General features: G+C 35.6%; 1 protein-coding gene and 1 pseudogene across 3 annotated transcripts; one reads left to right on the forward strand and one right to left on the reverse strand.

Moving 5' to 3' along the window:
• Positions 1-2727: 2727 nt before the first annotated feature.
• On the reverse strand, positions 2728-3615 carry LOC147545339 (norbelladine synthase pseudogene; annotated as a pseudogene).
• Positions 3616-9896: 6281 nt separating this feature from the next.
• On the forward strand, positions 9897-17068 carry LOC147545340 (uncharacterized). Of its 3 annotated transcripts, XM_086673190.1 has the most exons (10): positions 9897-10117; positions 11773-11839; positions 12453-12549; positions 12994-13083; positions 14977-15460; positions 15554-15640; positions 15781-15834; positions 15930-16001; positions 16239-16391; positions 16718-17068. In XM_086673190.1, the coding sequence occupies exons 5-10, from the start codon at positions 15389-15391 to the stop codon at positions 16721-16723; spliced, it is 444 nt and encodes a 147-aa protein (XP_086529316.1). In that variant the 5' UTR covers positions 9897-10117; positions 11773-11839; positions 12453-12549; positions 12994-13083; positions 14977-15388; the 3' UTR covers positions 16724-17068. The 3 variants fall into 3 exon arrangements, 2 of the variants coding, with proteins under 2 accessions (XP_086529316.1, XP_086529317.1); XR_015239720.1 differs by lacking the exons at positions 9897-10117; positions 11773-11839; positions 16239-16391 and adding an exon at positions 12006-12315 and having other exon boundaries at positions 16718-16818; positions 16896-17068; XM_086673191.1 differs by lacking the exons at positions 9897-10117; positions 11773-11839; positions 16239-16391 and adding an exon at positions 12006-12315.
• The last annotated feature ends 243 nt before the right edge of the window (positions 17069-17311 follow it).

Here is a 17311-nt window from a genome sequence, read left to right on the forward strand (position 1 = left end):
GTGAATGTAGATGGAGCTTTCAGATCTGAAGGAGCTTCTGCAGCAACTATAGTAAGGGATTCGAATGGGGTAACTTTGAGAACAAGTGCAGTAAGATTTCCGCCCATCTCGGTGCTTCACAGCGAGATGAAAGCATTCGGATTAGGGCTACAAATGGTGGAGGAATTGCTATTATTTGAAGCTGAGATCGAAGGGGATTCTAGGGTTATGATTACCCTTTTAACTGAAGCCTCACCCACAATACCTTGGAGGATGAAACACGAAGTGGAGCTTATTAGGGCGAAAGCTAGAGAGTACCGGGTCACCTTCAACTATTGTACAAGAAATGCCAATAATGCCCCTCATGAATTGGCATATGGAATCCTAGTCCCGGGTTCTCAATAATTGATTAATGTTGTTAATTTTATCGTTACTTGTTGTAATGAATATTATGATTAATGGAATCACCTGTTCAAAAAAAAATTAAAATAATATAATGTAAATCCCAATTTTAATATTACAAACCCTTTAGTTTAATATTACTAAAATTAAAATAGAAGTGTATATTATATATAAATTTGACTTTTTATTAATATAAAATTTTACGTTTTCTTTTTAGAAACATAGATCAATTGACAACCTTGCCCTTCATGGAGGAATGTAAATATAGCAATACCCAAGGCTATAAGTGTCTTTTTTTCCATTTTTTTATTTTCCTTCTTAAAAATAAAAATTCTAATGTAAGAAAAAAAGAAACAAAATAAATTTCAAGAGTTAAAAAAAGAAATAAAAATCTCTCCCTCTCAATAAAATAATAATTAATTTAAGAGAAAATAAATAAAAAAATAATAACTAATAAAAATTTCTCTATCTCAATAAAATAATAACTAATTAAAATCTTTTTCAAGTGTCCGTGCCCTAGGGCACCGGATATACCCTATTTAAAAAAAAATTACCGTGTCCTTAGAAATAAAATACTCCATCCGTCCCAAAATGAATGACCTAATTTCTTTTTTGGGTTGTCTCATTTTTGTTTCCCATTTCTAAAAATAAAGAAATAAACATTTTACTCTTTCCAATAATACCAATTACATAATTTTAATGACAACTTTATTTTAAAAGTAGGTTAAACTTTTTCATTGCATGGTAAAAAAAATAAATGAGGGTACAATCGGAAAAACCATCTTATTTTTTAAAGTCAAACTCTAACTAATGATGTCACCTTAAAAAGTTGGGTTCCCAAAATAGGTCATTCATGTTGGGACGGAGGGAGTAACTAATTTAGGAAAAAATGAATAAAAAGAAATTGCAAGATTAAAAAAGAAATTGAAATTTCTCTCTCACTAAAATAACTAAATTAAGAAAAAGAAAACAAAAGAAAATTTTGTCACATTTTGATGTTATGTAATGCGCATAGGTATTATTGTATAAATGGATAACATTATTAAGCGGGTTATGTCAGATAAAGATTATCGGGCGGGCTCGGGCGGGATGTCGGGTAGCACTTCAAAACCCGTACCCGACCCGTTGATTTCATCGGGTTCCTAAACGGGAGGAAACCTGCAAAGGGTTCAAAACCACTCCGACGCTCAAGCCAGTCAGGGTGCTCTTTGCAGTAAAAGAATGAATATTGATCGATCCTTTTGGGGGCGAGTTATGAAAACTCAGAGTTAACTGTGATCTTCCAGGGTTTAGAGATCGTGTCCTTTGAATGACGATTTGGGAGACTTTTATAGGCTTAAGAGGCGGCGATGATTGCCGTGGAGGGAAGTTTTCCCTTTGTGTTTATCTCGTATCCAGGATAGATGAAAGTTCCTATGTTTAAGGATCTTTCGTAGATATCCTGCCGATGTGATAGATCTTTGGGGAGAAGTTTCCTCCCTTGAACGCGTGAAGTTCCCAATTCTGGGCGTAAGGCATCGACCGAACCTACGCGGACCCCCCTCATTCCTGTAGAAATCCCAGGACTGATCCGTTCTTGCCAATGGCGTTACAGGGTTGTTTTACTCTAGCCGGCCTCCCAGTTAGGGGAGTACGTGACGGATCGTCGAGGGCTCAGCTGTCCTGCTACCTTAAGCCGGGTTGACCCAATGGACTTCAGGCCTGATCTTGACTCTTCAGACGTTAGTCAACGTCTGGACATTTTATGCATCATCATTATGCAGTTTTGTTTAACAATTTGTCAATCATAATTAGACAATAAGATAGTCTTCTCTGTTCACTAGTTGCTAACATCTATAGAGACACATTCCTAACCCTTTGAGTTGGTTTAACAGTTGCGCGAGTAGGATAACATATATCATTCCTCTCCTACGAGTGAGTAAGAAGAGTAACACCCATTAGGCATTTTGAACAACTTTGAACACCTTACATAGGAATAAAACCAATAAGCGGAAAGAAATTTAATCTGATCTATCTACTTTCTGGAAACAATAAAATTCGGACTCTAGTCTCCTCAGTGGAGACATGCGATACCATCTTTCCAACTACTGGTTGGTACTTTTTTTTTTGATGAAATTACTAGTTGGTACTTGGTAACGAAAACCACATCTCATCCCGTGAGCTTATATGATATATCGAATGATTTCTCAACGTAAACACGATCATACAAGAAATGATTCCTCAAATTAGAGTTACAAATAAAAACTAGCTAGTGGAATTAAGATCACATTAAGTTCTCATTCCCCATTATTTATCCTAACACATAAGAAAAACACAATAATACAAGGATTTCATCAAGTTGTATGCCTAGGTTTTAATGACATGGCCCTTGTGGCCGTGGGCATCACCAGATTGAGCTTTCTTCTTATTAAGTACATAAGCAACAACACTTTGGGACATCCCCCAGCCAGCCCCATCAACTGTTATTAGGTTAGATTTTTCCTCAAGTTTGTCATCAAGGGTAAAGTTGATAGATGATTTAATGATACAAGAATTGCAGTCTTTCTCTATGATTTCATAGGTATTCCGATGGTGAGTAAATCCAATACTCAGATATCCTCCTTCAACTTGGTCTATCACTTTTACCCTTTTATGGTGATCCACCTTCACAAATTTCTCCTTCCACTCTTTCGGGCTTCCTGCATATACCCACACAAAAAAAAAAAACGTATATATCGCGTCAGGGGCTAAAAAATAAAGCTTGTCACAAATTAGGGGACCGAAAAAAAAAAAAAACTTAGGTAAAAGTAAGTTCATTTAACTTTTTATTTATTTACTGTCTGCCACTAACAACTATTGAGTTTATATCTCCATGCGGCGTACGCTAGAAGCCTATTTACAGAGTCGAGACATGTTAGTCGGAGACTCATAATTAAACGGGTTTTCAACGGACTCCAACCCAATGAAAGAACAAACTCAATAAGCCATTATTTTGGGGTCATATTCAAGTGACTATTTAGAAAACTCGTTATTGAATTCAATATATAAATCCAAACAGTAGTTGTTACCTTCAGAGAGTACGAGATGTAAAACTGTACCAACCCCTCCATCACCTTCGACAAAGTCAATTTTGTCGAAAACACCTGGTAAGAGAGTGAAAAGTTGCTTCGAGAGATTATTATCTCCGAATACTGCCCAGATTTCATCGGCAGATGCACCAACTACGTCCAATTCACAAGAAGTTGATCCTCTCATTTTTGTTAATAATATAGAAAAGGTGTTAGATAATGAGTTCCATTCATAAAAGGTTTCCTTCTTATAGTAGTCTCAGTTAGCCACAAGTTATAGGGTTAGTGTACCAATAGTTGATTAGGCAATAGTTATCGTATGGGGGTGACAGTGATCCAGTAATTGCGGCCACTGTCACTAATAAGCGAATTTGATATGTATGGAGATTGGGAATGGTCTCTATCTACTAAATGTCTTTATGTTAGAGCATCTTTAGTGGGAGACGTACAAAAAAAAAAAAAAACTCTAGTAAGTTATAACTGTCGAATGAGAAAATTGACCAATGACCAACAACTGGTAGCCCAGTTCTTTCAACAGAAAAAAAAAAAAAAAAACTGGTAGCCCAGTTAGTAGGTACACTTATTTTGCAATATGGAAGTCTCAGGTTCAATTCCATGGAAGTGTAAATTCAAGAACATTGAATTTGAGTTAAATGAAGGGTCGAGATTGCCTTATTCCAACATTACTGGGAGTCCTATTACACAAATTACACCTAAGGTCAACTTTAACTCATCGTACCAAGGATCATCTCGTGTGGTGATCATGGACTCGTACAAAGAGATTGAGTCGAGTTTTGATGTCTCAGATTCTCTATTATTTTTTGGTTATATGGAAGGTAGGGGAATCCTAGTCCTCCAGGAATGAGATTCTCCCTAAATGGGGTGATAGCAAACTCAGAGAAGAGGGTGGGTTTGTGGTTCTCATTCTCAGGAATGATTTGGTTTGATATTTATAGATAAAATTATCTGATAAAATATTAAAATTTTCTTTCACATAACATTTTAACTAAAAATAAATAAAAATCTTGGGTTTCGATCACCACCATAACAACTCGCTCTCGCTCGAACGTAATTCTATCTCCCACTCTTTGTCTATTTCTACTTTTTTCTTTCTCTCTCGTTCTTTGCTCATTCAAATCGATTTCATAACGTTTAAAAAGAAAAAATTTTGCCCAGACCTTTGTTTTAAATAAAAATACAACTTAAATTGGTATATCGCGTTACTATTTCATATCTACAAATTTAAATAAAGAGTTAATTCCATTGTGGCACCCGATTTGTGACCAACTCACCATTTTGGCCCCCACAAGTGTCCGGTAGTTTGATTTTGACCTCCAAATACTAAAAGAACTCGAACTTTTTTCTGAACGGAACTAAAATATAATTAATTCCAATGTTGATATATCCTATAATGTAGGCATAGTTCTCGTGACACAATGTGATGCATCCTTCAAGAGAAAAGAAAGATCACGAATCCACCATACTCTACATATCGTGATTTTTCCAAAATGGAATTAATTCCAATATTAATATATCATATAATGTAGTCGTGGTTCTCGTGGCACAATGTGCCGCGTCCTTCAAGAGAAAAGAAGGATCACGAATCCACCATACTGCACATGTCGATATTTTTCCTAAGGAGTGTATTCTTATTAATTGGATAAAATAATATTTAGAATAGTATCTAATTAGTTTTATAGTAATATTAGTCTTTCATTTCTATCAACATAAAATGTCTTATTTGTTAAGCTTTTAGTTGAAAATAGATTAACACAAAATGTTGTTTATCTTAGGAAAATTTGGTCCAAAGTCTCTAAAGAATTTGCTCTTTGGTTAAAACGATTTATCAACTTTTTATATGTTTCAACTCTCCGTGATATATTTGTAAATTATCTAATATAGGGAAAAGATGAAACTGACCTTATTGCAAAACAATGCAAAGTCATTGCAAAGTGGGAGATTTGCTGTTTGGACTCCCTCTCTTATAATTGACTTGCTGTTTGGACTCCCTTTTTCCAGTGTTGCACTTTGGACTCCCTTTTGACGGAATCACCCGAGAATATTCAGTCTCTAAAGTTATACTTTAAAAAATTCCCACCTTACCCTTTTATATTCAATATTGCACTTTGGACCCCCTAATTTTTTTAACTAAGCAAGATGAACTTCACCATTGTCAACATTTATAGCTTCTTCAACCTCTTCAATTTTTTTAAGGGTAACATTTAGCTTATTTCCTATATTACTTCAAGTTTAACAATGATTCAACAAGGAAAAACAACACATAATATAGCCTTTCTTGACTTCCAAGATACAGAATAGTAGGAGAAAAACATTCCAAGTTCTCATCTTATGCATAGCGAAACTAATGGGTGACGTTCTTGGGGAGGTTTCGGATGACATTACTCTTCGTTCCCATCTTTGAACGCATTGCCTCCACACCTGACCGGTTCATCTCCCTCAATACTTTCATCCTCACAATCGATGTTTTCGTTATTACCGTCAGAAATCAACCTCTTCAATTTTGATCACCAACTGATGAAGTATTTCAGTCTCTCTCTATAAACCCTCTTCTCTCTAGTTTCTCTCTCTAGAATTATTATCTTATCTCAATTAGCATTTGGTTGCGGCGTCTAATTAAGACAAATAAGTGCTCTGTTTATTGTTTTGATTTCTGTTTTTTTTTCTTTTGATTGTGAATAAATCTAATGGCTTCCTCAAGTGGAACTTCTTCTGGGTCAACTGGTTTTGAAGATAAACCCAAGTTGTTGATGCAAAGAAATAAGAGAGAGAGAAGAGAAGATAGAGCAGAGCCCATGTGCGAGGTATGTCTAAGAGTTGGTAATCTTCTATCACTATCACAGTAACTTGGGGTTGATAAATGAGAAGGGTTAGCATCAAGAAATATATAGATGAGAAGTTGAAGTGAGATTTATCATTATCTAGGGTTAGAACTGGTGATTGATTAGAGAGAAGAAAGAAGGGTAAAATAGTACTTTCCCTGTGATTAGGGTAAAATAGTACTTTTACTTCTCATATATTTTAAAACTGTTATATTTAACTTTTTTTTTTGAAAAAGGGAGTCCAAATTGCAACACTGGAAAAAGGGAGTCCAAACAGCAAGTCAATTATCTGAAAGGGGGTCCAAACAGCAAATCTCCCCAAAGTGCAAACCAGATTGCGAAGCAGTGCAAACCAGTTTTCATATGTAAAATCCAAAACCAAGCTAACATGGCTTTTAGAATCAGCCATGTATTGCTAATGGTTTACCCAAAATGGATTACCATTTGTTCCATTAGTCTGTTCCATTAGTCAGGACTAATGGTGATATTTTCTTTTTTCCTTCTTCAAATCAAATTTGAGATCTGACTCAAGATTTGAATTAATTCGAGTCAAAACTCAAAATGTTTTTTTTCGCTTCATGATGGTTGACTCCTCTGATTGACTTATTCAAATGAATCCGATTCAGACAATGAGAAAATAAAACACTACCTATGTATGTGTGGGCTTTGGGTTAACAGTCCTCCGCTTGGGCTTAGCTGTAAAGCATTGTTAGAACTAATGAAATTATTAGACACCATAGAAATAGTAAGCCCAACCTCCAGACCCTCTTATCTTGACTCACTCAGTTGGACCAAGTCTTTACTGAACTCAGACCACCAAAATATATAGCAAAGAAAATGAATGGAAAAGAAAAAAGATGAACGGTCGAAGATGAAGATAAAATTGGAGATGAAGATGAAGTTGAAGCTAATTAGTTTTTGGCGGGTGTATGTACATCTATACTCTCTCCCACATATCTACCTTTGTATGTTGATAACGAACCGCTAGACAAAGGATTTTGCCATCCCGCCCCACCCGTATAATGAAGAAGAGATTTCTCATTGACAATGGCTTCCTCTGTGGTCGCCAGCGAGATGACAGTAGTGGTAGTTAGAAACCCTTGTTTTGTTACCGACGCCTTTAGCTAGATGTCTATATATATATATATATATTCCTTTAGGACTATGTTCACCCTAGCTTGTCAATCAAGCGTTTAGCATTTGGGCTTATTTAGTCGGCTTGGGGATGCTTCAATACCGAAATCCCACCCACTAGATTTAGTTGGTCAAGCAGACACTATCCACTAGCCTTTGGACTGCGGGTGTCAGAGGCATATAACTTGCTTGGGTGAAATGCGTAGGAATTCGGGCTTCCAGGTTTATTCCCATCCTTAGCTTCACAGCAGTATATTCCACAGACAGACGTCTCGTCGTCTCGATAGTCCTCCTACCGATAAAAATCAATTGTGATGCAAACATCACTCTGGTAGAGATTAAATGGCGTAATCACAAATCGATTGTTAAAAAACTGGATCATGACCCACCTGTAATAAGTCGGATACACATAATGGCGATCAATTCAACCTAAACCAACCAACCAACCAACCAACCAACATTTTGAACAATACACAAAACAAAGAAAAATGAAATTTCATCTTATGCAGTAGACACACTGTAGATAACAGAAATTAGTCAATTTCGACATGGGGATCCACTAAAAACCTCAAACATTTCACATCTCAATAAATCCTTTCATAATGCCCTTGACCCGAAAAAGAGGTAGATTCCAAATCTACTAGATGATCTTGAACGAACGTTTACTTACAGTAATATCCAAACTCTAGTATCCGCAATAGAGAGATTCACAGGTTAATCTTTCACTTCTTTGCCTCTACTGTAGTAGCATTAGTGGGTTTAAGTTCTTCGGACAGCGGTGGTGGTGGTGCTGGTGAAACCGTTGGTGGTGGTGGAGGAGCTGGTAGACCAGAACCAATACAACTCCGGCACTTTGTTTCCACCCAACCTTCAATGTCATTCTCACTATTTGCACCAACCGAATGGCGGCCACCGCATAAGCGAGCTATAAAACCAGCTATAACTCCGACAATTATTATAACTGCCAGAACCACCACTAATGTCTCTATAGACCCATGAGTTGAAGTACTAAGTCCTGAAGAAGCCACCTCCACCACCGTTGGTGGCGGCTCCACTAGTGGTGGTAGTAGTTGATCATCTTCACTAAACCTACCCATTACAGTAGAAAACATCAAAATCATCATATGAAGTTATGAACTAAGGAAATAAAATATTTTTCTTAAAAGTGAAGAAGATGAAGTTAAGGCTTTACAAGGTAAAACAGAGGAGAGGGAAAGAGAGCATTGGGAGGAGGATAACTTTTGGAGAGAAGTGGAGGGAAAGAATTGAAAACAGAGGAGACCCCTTTTTTGAAATAAGTGGTTTGGTCTGATGACTTTAATAGATTTTGCTCAAGTCATTATTATTATTTCATCTTTTTCTTTGTCTTCTTTAATTACTACTACTTTGGATTTTCTCTTTGTTTCTTCTTTTGAAGGTAGTGGGACATAGACTGATAGACATAGCTAAAAGAATGAAGGCCTTCTATTGAACAGTCTATGCATTCTTTGACCCAATTTTGATTAATTAATCTTCCAATTTCTCTCCATTGATGATTTGCCACAATCCACACCATTAGATAAGATTCTTAGATACATTTTTTGTTCTAGTACTACACAATAGTGATATGATATGTCCGACTTTTTAGTGGTCGTATAGCGAACAAAGTGTTCGTCTAATATTTTTTTGTGTTGTTAAAGACCATCATTATTCATTAGAATGTGACTCTTGGTCCACGTATATTCAACTAGTCATTGTTTTGAACTTTTGATATTGAAGCTCGTCCAATAATCTTAGAAACAATACTTTTAATATTAGGTTAAATATGATCCTCTTATAAGCTACGGGTTAGTCTTACATTTTAGTAAAACATCTCGAGTGCTTCACCTTAATGATACTCTTGTCTACGTATAGTCTTTCGTATAAACTCTTTGGCTCTCAAGTGGTTTCTAACATTAGGATGGTACAAAGCATCTTGATGAAAAATAATCTACTTATCCTACTTGTTGTATTTGAGTATGTTGGCAGTGCCAAACTATAAATTTCGGAAAATGATATTTGACCCAAAAAAATGGCATGACTGGCCCAACAAGACTAAATTGTTGACATCCTACTGATGTGCAAATTTGGTCATGTCGAGTCATTCTGCCAACTTTTTGTTGGCTCAACTGACAATGTTGAAAATCTTCTATTGTGTCTAACCAGTTTGGAAATTTGATCTATTTGTTTCATATTTTCAGTAACTTGATACTTGATTGTCGAAAATTTAGGAGGAAAATTTTCTATGAAATTTACACAAAATCTGAGTACAATTGGAGCTAAAAAAATAGAGTGTTCTTTTGAGTTTCTCTTCTATTCCAATTACATATCTATATAACAATTCAGCTAGGTTTTTTTTCCATGTCATAAACGCTCTCTATAAATCCTGGCCGTGCATTCTTTATGCGTAAATCGTGTCCCTTGATTGAAGTGCCAACCTGTATTTGAACTTTGTTTTCCAGCCAATTAGAATGCTAACGGACCCCATGATCTCTAATTTTCGGTTTAACAGAAAAAATATATTTGTGATTTTCTCTTTCTACTCTCAACTTCCTCCATCCAAGGTCCGATTCAAACCATTTTCACCATGATCTCTCCTCTAACCTCTACCATGATCTCCATTATTTTCTGTTTAAATTTATTTAAACAGGGGAAAGTGTATGGAGTTCGAGTACTTCCGTCTCTCTCAGTCGAAAGGTCAATAACTCTTTTTCTAGAACCTGATTTGTTGTTCCAATTGAACTCTAATTAACATAGGAATTTTTTATTTCTGACTTGTTGGTGCTTGATGCACATAAGGTGTCTGAATAAATGTTCCAATCACTCATTTGGTCATCTTCAATCACTTATTCATTCAGTTGGTTTTGGTGCAAATTTAGCTTGATGCACATAAGGTGTCTGCATAAATGTTCCAATTGAACTCTAAGTAACATAGGAATTTTTTATTTCTGATTTTCATGAGATTATTTTGGGGGTAGATGTATTTGTTGTTTCTCTGGTTATCAATCGATAAGTCGATTTCTCTCTGTCTTGGCTTGATTTAGACAGAGTTTCCTTTCTCTAACTTATAGAGAGATAAACTATTAAAGAATAATGATTTATCAATATTCCTTCTTTCGGACTAACCGAGATAGATGTTAATGTAGTCGAGGCAAGAATAAATTCTCTTTCCTTAAGACATTTTACACCCCCGTAACAGTACCAAACGTTAGGGCGTACTCCTTCGGGATACAACGACTTTCCTTTCAGAGTTTTAAGATGGTACTTCTTTATTCGGACGAACCTTTGTAAGTATTATGAGCTCTTGGACTAATGAGGACGATCTTCTAGATGCTTCGGAAATTCAAATTTCTCTCGAAACTTCTTTCTTCCTTTTTCTAGATATTCTTGTCAAACCAGAACCTCTAGAAATACTTCCTAATTAGATATTCTAGACAAACCAGAACCTCTAATTGTTAGAAGGGAAGAGAATGAATTGAATTGATGAAAAATGAAGTGGGTTTGGTGGGTTTATATAGGAATTGAATAGGTACATTAGTTTGGGACACATCTCTTGAGTTTTGGGGACAAAACCCTTAATTTTTGGGACACAACTCTTAGAAATGAGTTGGTTAATTAACTGGGATTTTCGGGTGTAATTTGGAGCGTTCGATTGGCTAGAAAACGAGGACAAACGCCTACCGTTGGATGGACTTTGATCCAGCCCGAAATCGTCCCAAAAGAGTCCATAGATGACCGTCAGATCTGGATCTAGAGAGATCCCGAAGCGTGACCGAAGCGGGATGAACGCACGCCGTTGGATCTTGCTGATCCAACGCGTCTCGCGTGATCCCAACATTGTCCCCCCTCAACTTAACGCCTACCATAAGATCTTGCTTCAAAAAACTCGGGTTGAACGCGAGCCGTCCAGATCTGGACGTGCTCGCTTCGCCCAAATGGTCCCCAATTTAACTTTGTACCTTTTGACGTTTTAGTACCTATTTCAACCGAATTTCCTCTAAACTTTAATCTTTAATTTCTCATTCGGATTTGAGTGATTCTTGGCTCTAAATTGAAGAGCTCGACGAGACGAACGCAATGGTGCGCTCCGTTTCTGAGTTTGACGAGTCGGGTCGAGCCAAAATTGGCTCCGATTCCAACAGTATTAAATGCAATGAAATTAATCTTACCTCCTGTTTACTCAATTGGTCCTCCATAATCACTTATTCATGAAATTCATTCACTTAGCTTGAATCAAAAGAACCCAACTCACATCAACTCACTAAGTTTGTTTGGGATCTTGCTAATAGTAAACACACTTTCTTGTGGATCATTAATGTGTACTGATTCAAACCTTACGTCAACATATGTAGCGAAAATGTATTTGAGAGCCTAATTGATGAGACTTTATCTAATCATCTTCATCTACAATTATCACAGGTAAGAGGTCACACATTTTTTATGAACATCAGTTATTCTTTGATGAACATCAGTTATTCTTATTGAGTTCTGAACTCCGTACATTATGTATTTCCATACATTATTAAAAAAAATCAATATGTGTAGTTATTCATATGTTGTTATGTGTACTGCTTCCTATGTGTTATGTTGTCCATATATATAGTAAGGATGACTGGCACTTGATGTTTGGTTTCAATCATTAGCCTAACTTTTTTTGTGGATTTGGAGTAGTAAAAGTTCATTTATTACGACCAGCAGTTGGAATGATTGGCTTACCAAAATGACTTGGTTCTGGTATCGTGATTACTCTTAGTTATAGGCTTTAGGCTTTAGGAATTCAGTATTTAGTTACGTACTCAAACTGACTTGGTTCTGGTATCGTGTATACTCTTAGTTATAAGCTTTAGGCTCTAGGAATTCAGTAATTAGAATCATTCATGATTTCCCTAAACCAGGTAATTAATTTTCCAATTTAGATTTCTTGGTGTAAGTATATTAATGAATCCGGTTATTTGCTTCTTCACCCAGATTTTTTGGGTTATTTGGTTTGTTTTTCTGATCTTCTTCTTTCATGAGAGGGATCATTTTTCAGGACATCACAACTTTGCTTCTTTACCCATAATCATTTAAAGACACCATTGATCTGTTCGTCGAGAGGTACAAAGACAAAAACATCTCTGTTGTTGCAGGTGAAACTTTGTTTAGGTTTTAACACATTTTCTAGCTTTGTCATTTTCCGTATTTCAAATTTTCTGCCAAGATATATGAACCTTAGCCTCATAGCGAACAGAGATAATTCATGAAATATCTTCTATTTTACTCTTATTGTCATTTCTTCTTCTCCATTTGCCACCATGATTACTCAAGGAAGATAGGTTGATTTGAATAACTGTTTGTTGATGGTTGGCATAACTGTAGTTTAAATGACTTCATGTAATAATTTGCTTATTTTGGAAGATTTAGTCGCCAATTTTAATATATTTAAACTACATTTGCATCTATAACCTTATTTTTAAGATCCAGTAGCCAATTCATTTCCTTTACTATATCATAATTTTGTTTATATACATGTCAATGACCTACATTTACTGATTTTCTATGACCTAATTTTGTTCATATTTATTACCTTGCAGCACTTCAGACTTGGGACAATAGAAAGGGCAGGCGTAAAGGTAAGTTTACGTCTTGATCACCACCGTTGCAGCAATAATTTCATGTTTACAGTGAGTTAGCCTTGCTTTGGACCTTTATAAGTTTTGTGATTCATTAACCTTTATATACTTAACCTTTATATACTTACTATTTTTTGCTACGTTTGTTCTCTTTCTAATTCCATGGCATGTTGATGTCAATCAAGATCTAAAGTGTTCTTAGTCATCATCCTTTTAGCTCATATTTCTACCATTATGAACCCTTTGATTATCTTATGATGAATCAAGTTCGTATAATTCCTTCTCTTTTTCAAGCTTTGGTTTCCTAAATGGAAGCACCGAATAATTGGAGTTACTTTTTTTTTTGTTCATACGATAATTGGAGTTATTGTTAGTATGAAGTTATAGTTAGTTTCCTAAAGTTTTCAGATTTTGTTATTTGTCGACATAATAAGTTAGTATGTTGTTGGAGATGGCACAAAGTAATTTCTTTAACCATTCGACAAATCTTGGTGTTGACAACAGAGAAAATAAAATTTAAGTCGACCAATGCTGCTCCCTTAAAGAGAACCCAAATTAGGTAGTTATTTTGGTGTAGTGAATCAAGATTGCTCATATATACTCAGTTTCAAATAATGTCTATAGATGATCAGGGCCGGCCCTGAGGGGGAAGCGAGTAAAGCCTCGTTTCGGGCCCCAGGGCCAAAGGGCCTCACAATAAGGGTAAGTACAAAGAAGTAAAGGGCCCCAGTTTTCATGATTTAACTAAAATATTTACTAAATGAAACAAGTAACATGAAGTAGCCCAATTGGTAAGATACTTGCTAGAGAACCTAGATATGCTGGGTTTGATCCCCATTATAAGCATTTTTTGCTTCTTATATTATTTATTTATTTATTTATTTATACTTTACTTCTACCACCACAATTGCTAAATCTCTACAATTTACCTCCACTACTACCACCACGAATACCAAACCTCTGCAATATACTTCCACTACTACCACCTCATTACTAAACTTCTATCATTGTATCTCCACTGCCACCATCATCAACACTACAACCACCATTAACACTACAACCACCATCATGAAATTATATTTTTCTTAATTACTTTAGTTGAAATTTCTGCCACCGTCACGACTAATAAACCTCCACCGTTGCACCTCTACTACAACCACCACAATTTATAAACTTCTACCACTGTATATCCACTACCACCACCACCACCACGACCACCACCATTACTAAGCTTTAACACCACAACCACTACCATTACTAAACCTTCTTCACCACAGTAAGCGTCTAAGCCTTAACCCCACAACCACTACCAGTTCTTTGGCCATTTTCTTTTTCAAAGAACCATTTTTTAATATTTTTTTCTATTTGAAAAAAGGAAAATGAACAAGCTTCCAACTCGTCAAATTCTGAACTTGCTGAACCACTCGACCGGTGGATCGACTAAGGACGTACAATGTCTTTCCCCGAGTCGATTTCCGAGTAACTCAATAAGATCGTTCGATTCAGACTGCAAGTTATGAGCACATGTTTCATGTTTAAATCTCACATGTATGCAAGGAAAATGTTGAGAATTCTTATGTACAAATTTTTTCTTATGAAACACGTGCAAGCCACATTCTTATAACTCGCTTCAGGCCTCCAAAATCTCAGGACCAACCCTGTAGATGATCTAACTTTGAGTTTAAACATGAACGTTTTAATTACCTTCAATGACTGGCTATTTTTGTGAATGTAGGAAGATATATTGGTTGTTGATAAATTGACCTCATCTTGAACTGTTGGATTGCGCTTATCATTGTCGATAATGCCACAAAACCCTACCAATGCTTCTTTATAACCATGGATAGTCCATTAACTCCGGGATTCACTATTGTAATCGTATTATGCAATAAAATCGTGTAGTAAGACATTCAAACATGTTCACTCACATTTTTTCTGCTACAGGAGTTATTCTTAAACAGAAGAGTGGACTAGAAGAACCTTCAGTTGCTTCAGATAGAAGCTTTTCATACCTCTTAAAGGTAAGACATATACTTTGGTTTGGTTCCCATTTTCAAAACAAAGATTATTTTTCAAGGTTAATTGTTGTTCATTGATGATATATGCACCTCAAGTTGTTCCTCTTCTGGAAAATAATTTCCAAGGCTTCATTATGTAAGTTGTCCATGTCTTTTTAGCTTTCACAGATTTATATTTTATTTTTATTTTTTTAATGAGCTATTTGTGATGTGATATAGGCTACTGCTTATTTTTCTATTTTCTTTTTATATGTTTTTCGTGTCTTATTCTTTCTCTTTTCTAAAACTTTTCAATTGTACAATGGTACAATGTATTTGCTACTTAGGATTTTTTTTTCATGTCGGAAAGTACACGACAAAGTGATACGGTTAATGATACTTCTGGAGATCACACGGTGGAGCAATTAAATGTATGCATCCAGATCATTCAAATTATTAATCATTATTTTTTGCAATTATTTAGATTACATGCTTATGTCTAAAATACACATGTTATGCAATAGGTTCGTACAATTGCGCAACGCCTCCGTCGTGAAAGGGAAAGGGCGATACGTCTAGAAAAAAAGAAAGAAAAAGAAAATCAACCATCTGTATGTATCGCCCTTATCTTTATAATGAATTTTGTGGAAAACTTGATATTTTTCTACTTCCTATAATACATCATGGTATAACGGCTGTTATCTTTTTTATTGCATTCACTCGTAGCTTACATGATCAACTAATTGCACAGGAAGCGGGTGACAATCTAACTTATAACAACGACTCACGACTTCCTCCCAACCAAGTAGTATCTGAATTTGATTTAATAAGCAGTAGATTAATAGGTTCTTTTATTCTTTTTATATTGATAATCTATATAACTAAATTTTTTTATAACAGAATCGCATCATGGGGCCACGTTTGCGTCGCGAGAATGAACGACTTACACGTCAACAAAAGGGAAAGAAAGTGGTAAAACATTCACATTTATGTCTATGTTTTTTTTATTCTATCAAAATTAATGACTTCAAGTCGGAATATTCTTACAAATTTAGTATTCACTCTTAGATTCAAATTATTCTTTCACAAATGCAGAATAACATTTAAGAAACATCTAAATAATGAAACAATTTCTTGTACAATATTAGTTTTCATGATTGTATATTTTAGCCTTCTTACCTTCGTTTGCCAAAATGCTAATGAAATTAGATGAACCACCCGCAACAATTATCGGAGGGACGTGTTGACAGAGAAATTGAATATTTACGAATGAGAAATCGAGCACCTTTGCGAATTGGTGAAAGAAGATCGGATGTGACTTTACATCCTACAACTCCAGTAACCGCCTTTGTCACCGATGAGGTTGATTAATAGAATTTTATAGTACTATAATAATTATAATAATAAGTTACTTTAATATCTTCAATAGTCGTAAACACTCAATTTAATAATAACTAGGTATCTCCCGCGCCCTGCTGGCGCGATCAATCCCGTCGGGCTTGCGCCAGTCGTCAAACACAACGAGTTTAAATATTCATCGGAGTGCATATAACTCGATGCCTATCTAAATCGTTGTCTGACGTCGCGAAAACCGAGCAAAAACCTAGACGTGCTAGCACTGCATGACATATATGATCTTGAAAAGTTTCCTCAAATTCAAAATTTAAAAGTTTGTATTTGGTTTTTAGGTTTAAGGCTGATATGATCGTCGAATATGGTCGGGATCTGATGGCGAAGGCTCTTATCATGGCATCCCGATTCAACCGGGGCACTGGCGGGTGGATTAGAAGTATTTCTACAAACAATTCAGTTTTGATGGTGTAATGTTTTTAGCGTGTCACGTTTATTAATTAATTCGTTTTACAGTGTGGAGGATTAAGAGAGGCAGGGGGTTACTCGTAGGACGTACTGATACTCCTTTACTTTTCATTGAGGCTAACACATGATGGACCTGGATACCTGGTTCTTTCTGTTTTGTTGGATTTTTTAAGACAACCTATTATGTTGGATTTGAATTAGCTACTGTATTTCTTTTTTTATTTGGATGCTTACTATACCATTTTCGATTATAATTAGAAGAGCAGAAGTACTATAAGTAGTATCAAGATCATTGAATATTCTTTAACAAAAAAAATATCATTGAATATAGTTTTGTCATGCTGGATTGAGATTTTATTTTCCATGAAACTTTCTGTGACACTTTAATTTACAAATAACGAATAAAACTAAATCGAATAAAACAACTTTTGTCTAAGGCTAATTTCTTCCAAATTTAAAAGTTT

Source organism: Eschscholzia californica, unplaced genomic scaffold (genome assembly GCF_041429995.1).
Source record: "Eschscholzia californica isolate CP2 unplaced genomic scaffold, dmEscCali1.0.p SCAF_4, whole genome shotgun sequence".
Classification (NCBI taxonomy): Eukaryota; Viridiplantae; Streptophyta; class Magnoliopsida; order Ranunculales; family Papaveraceae; genus Eschscholzia; species Eschscholzia californica.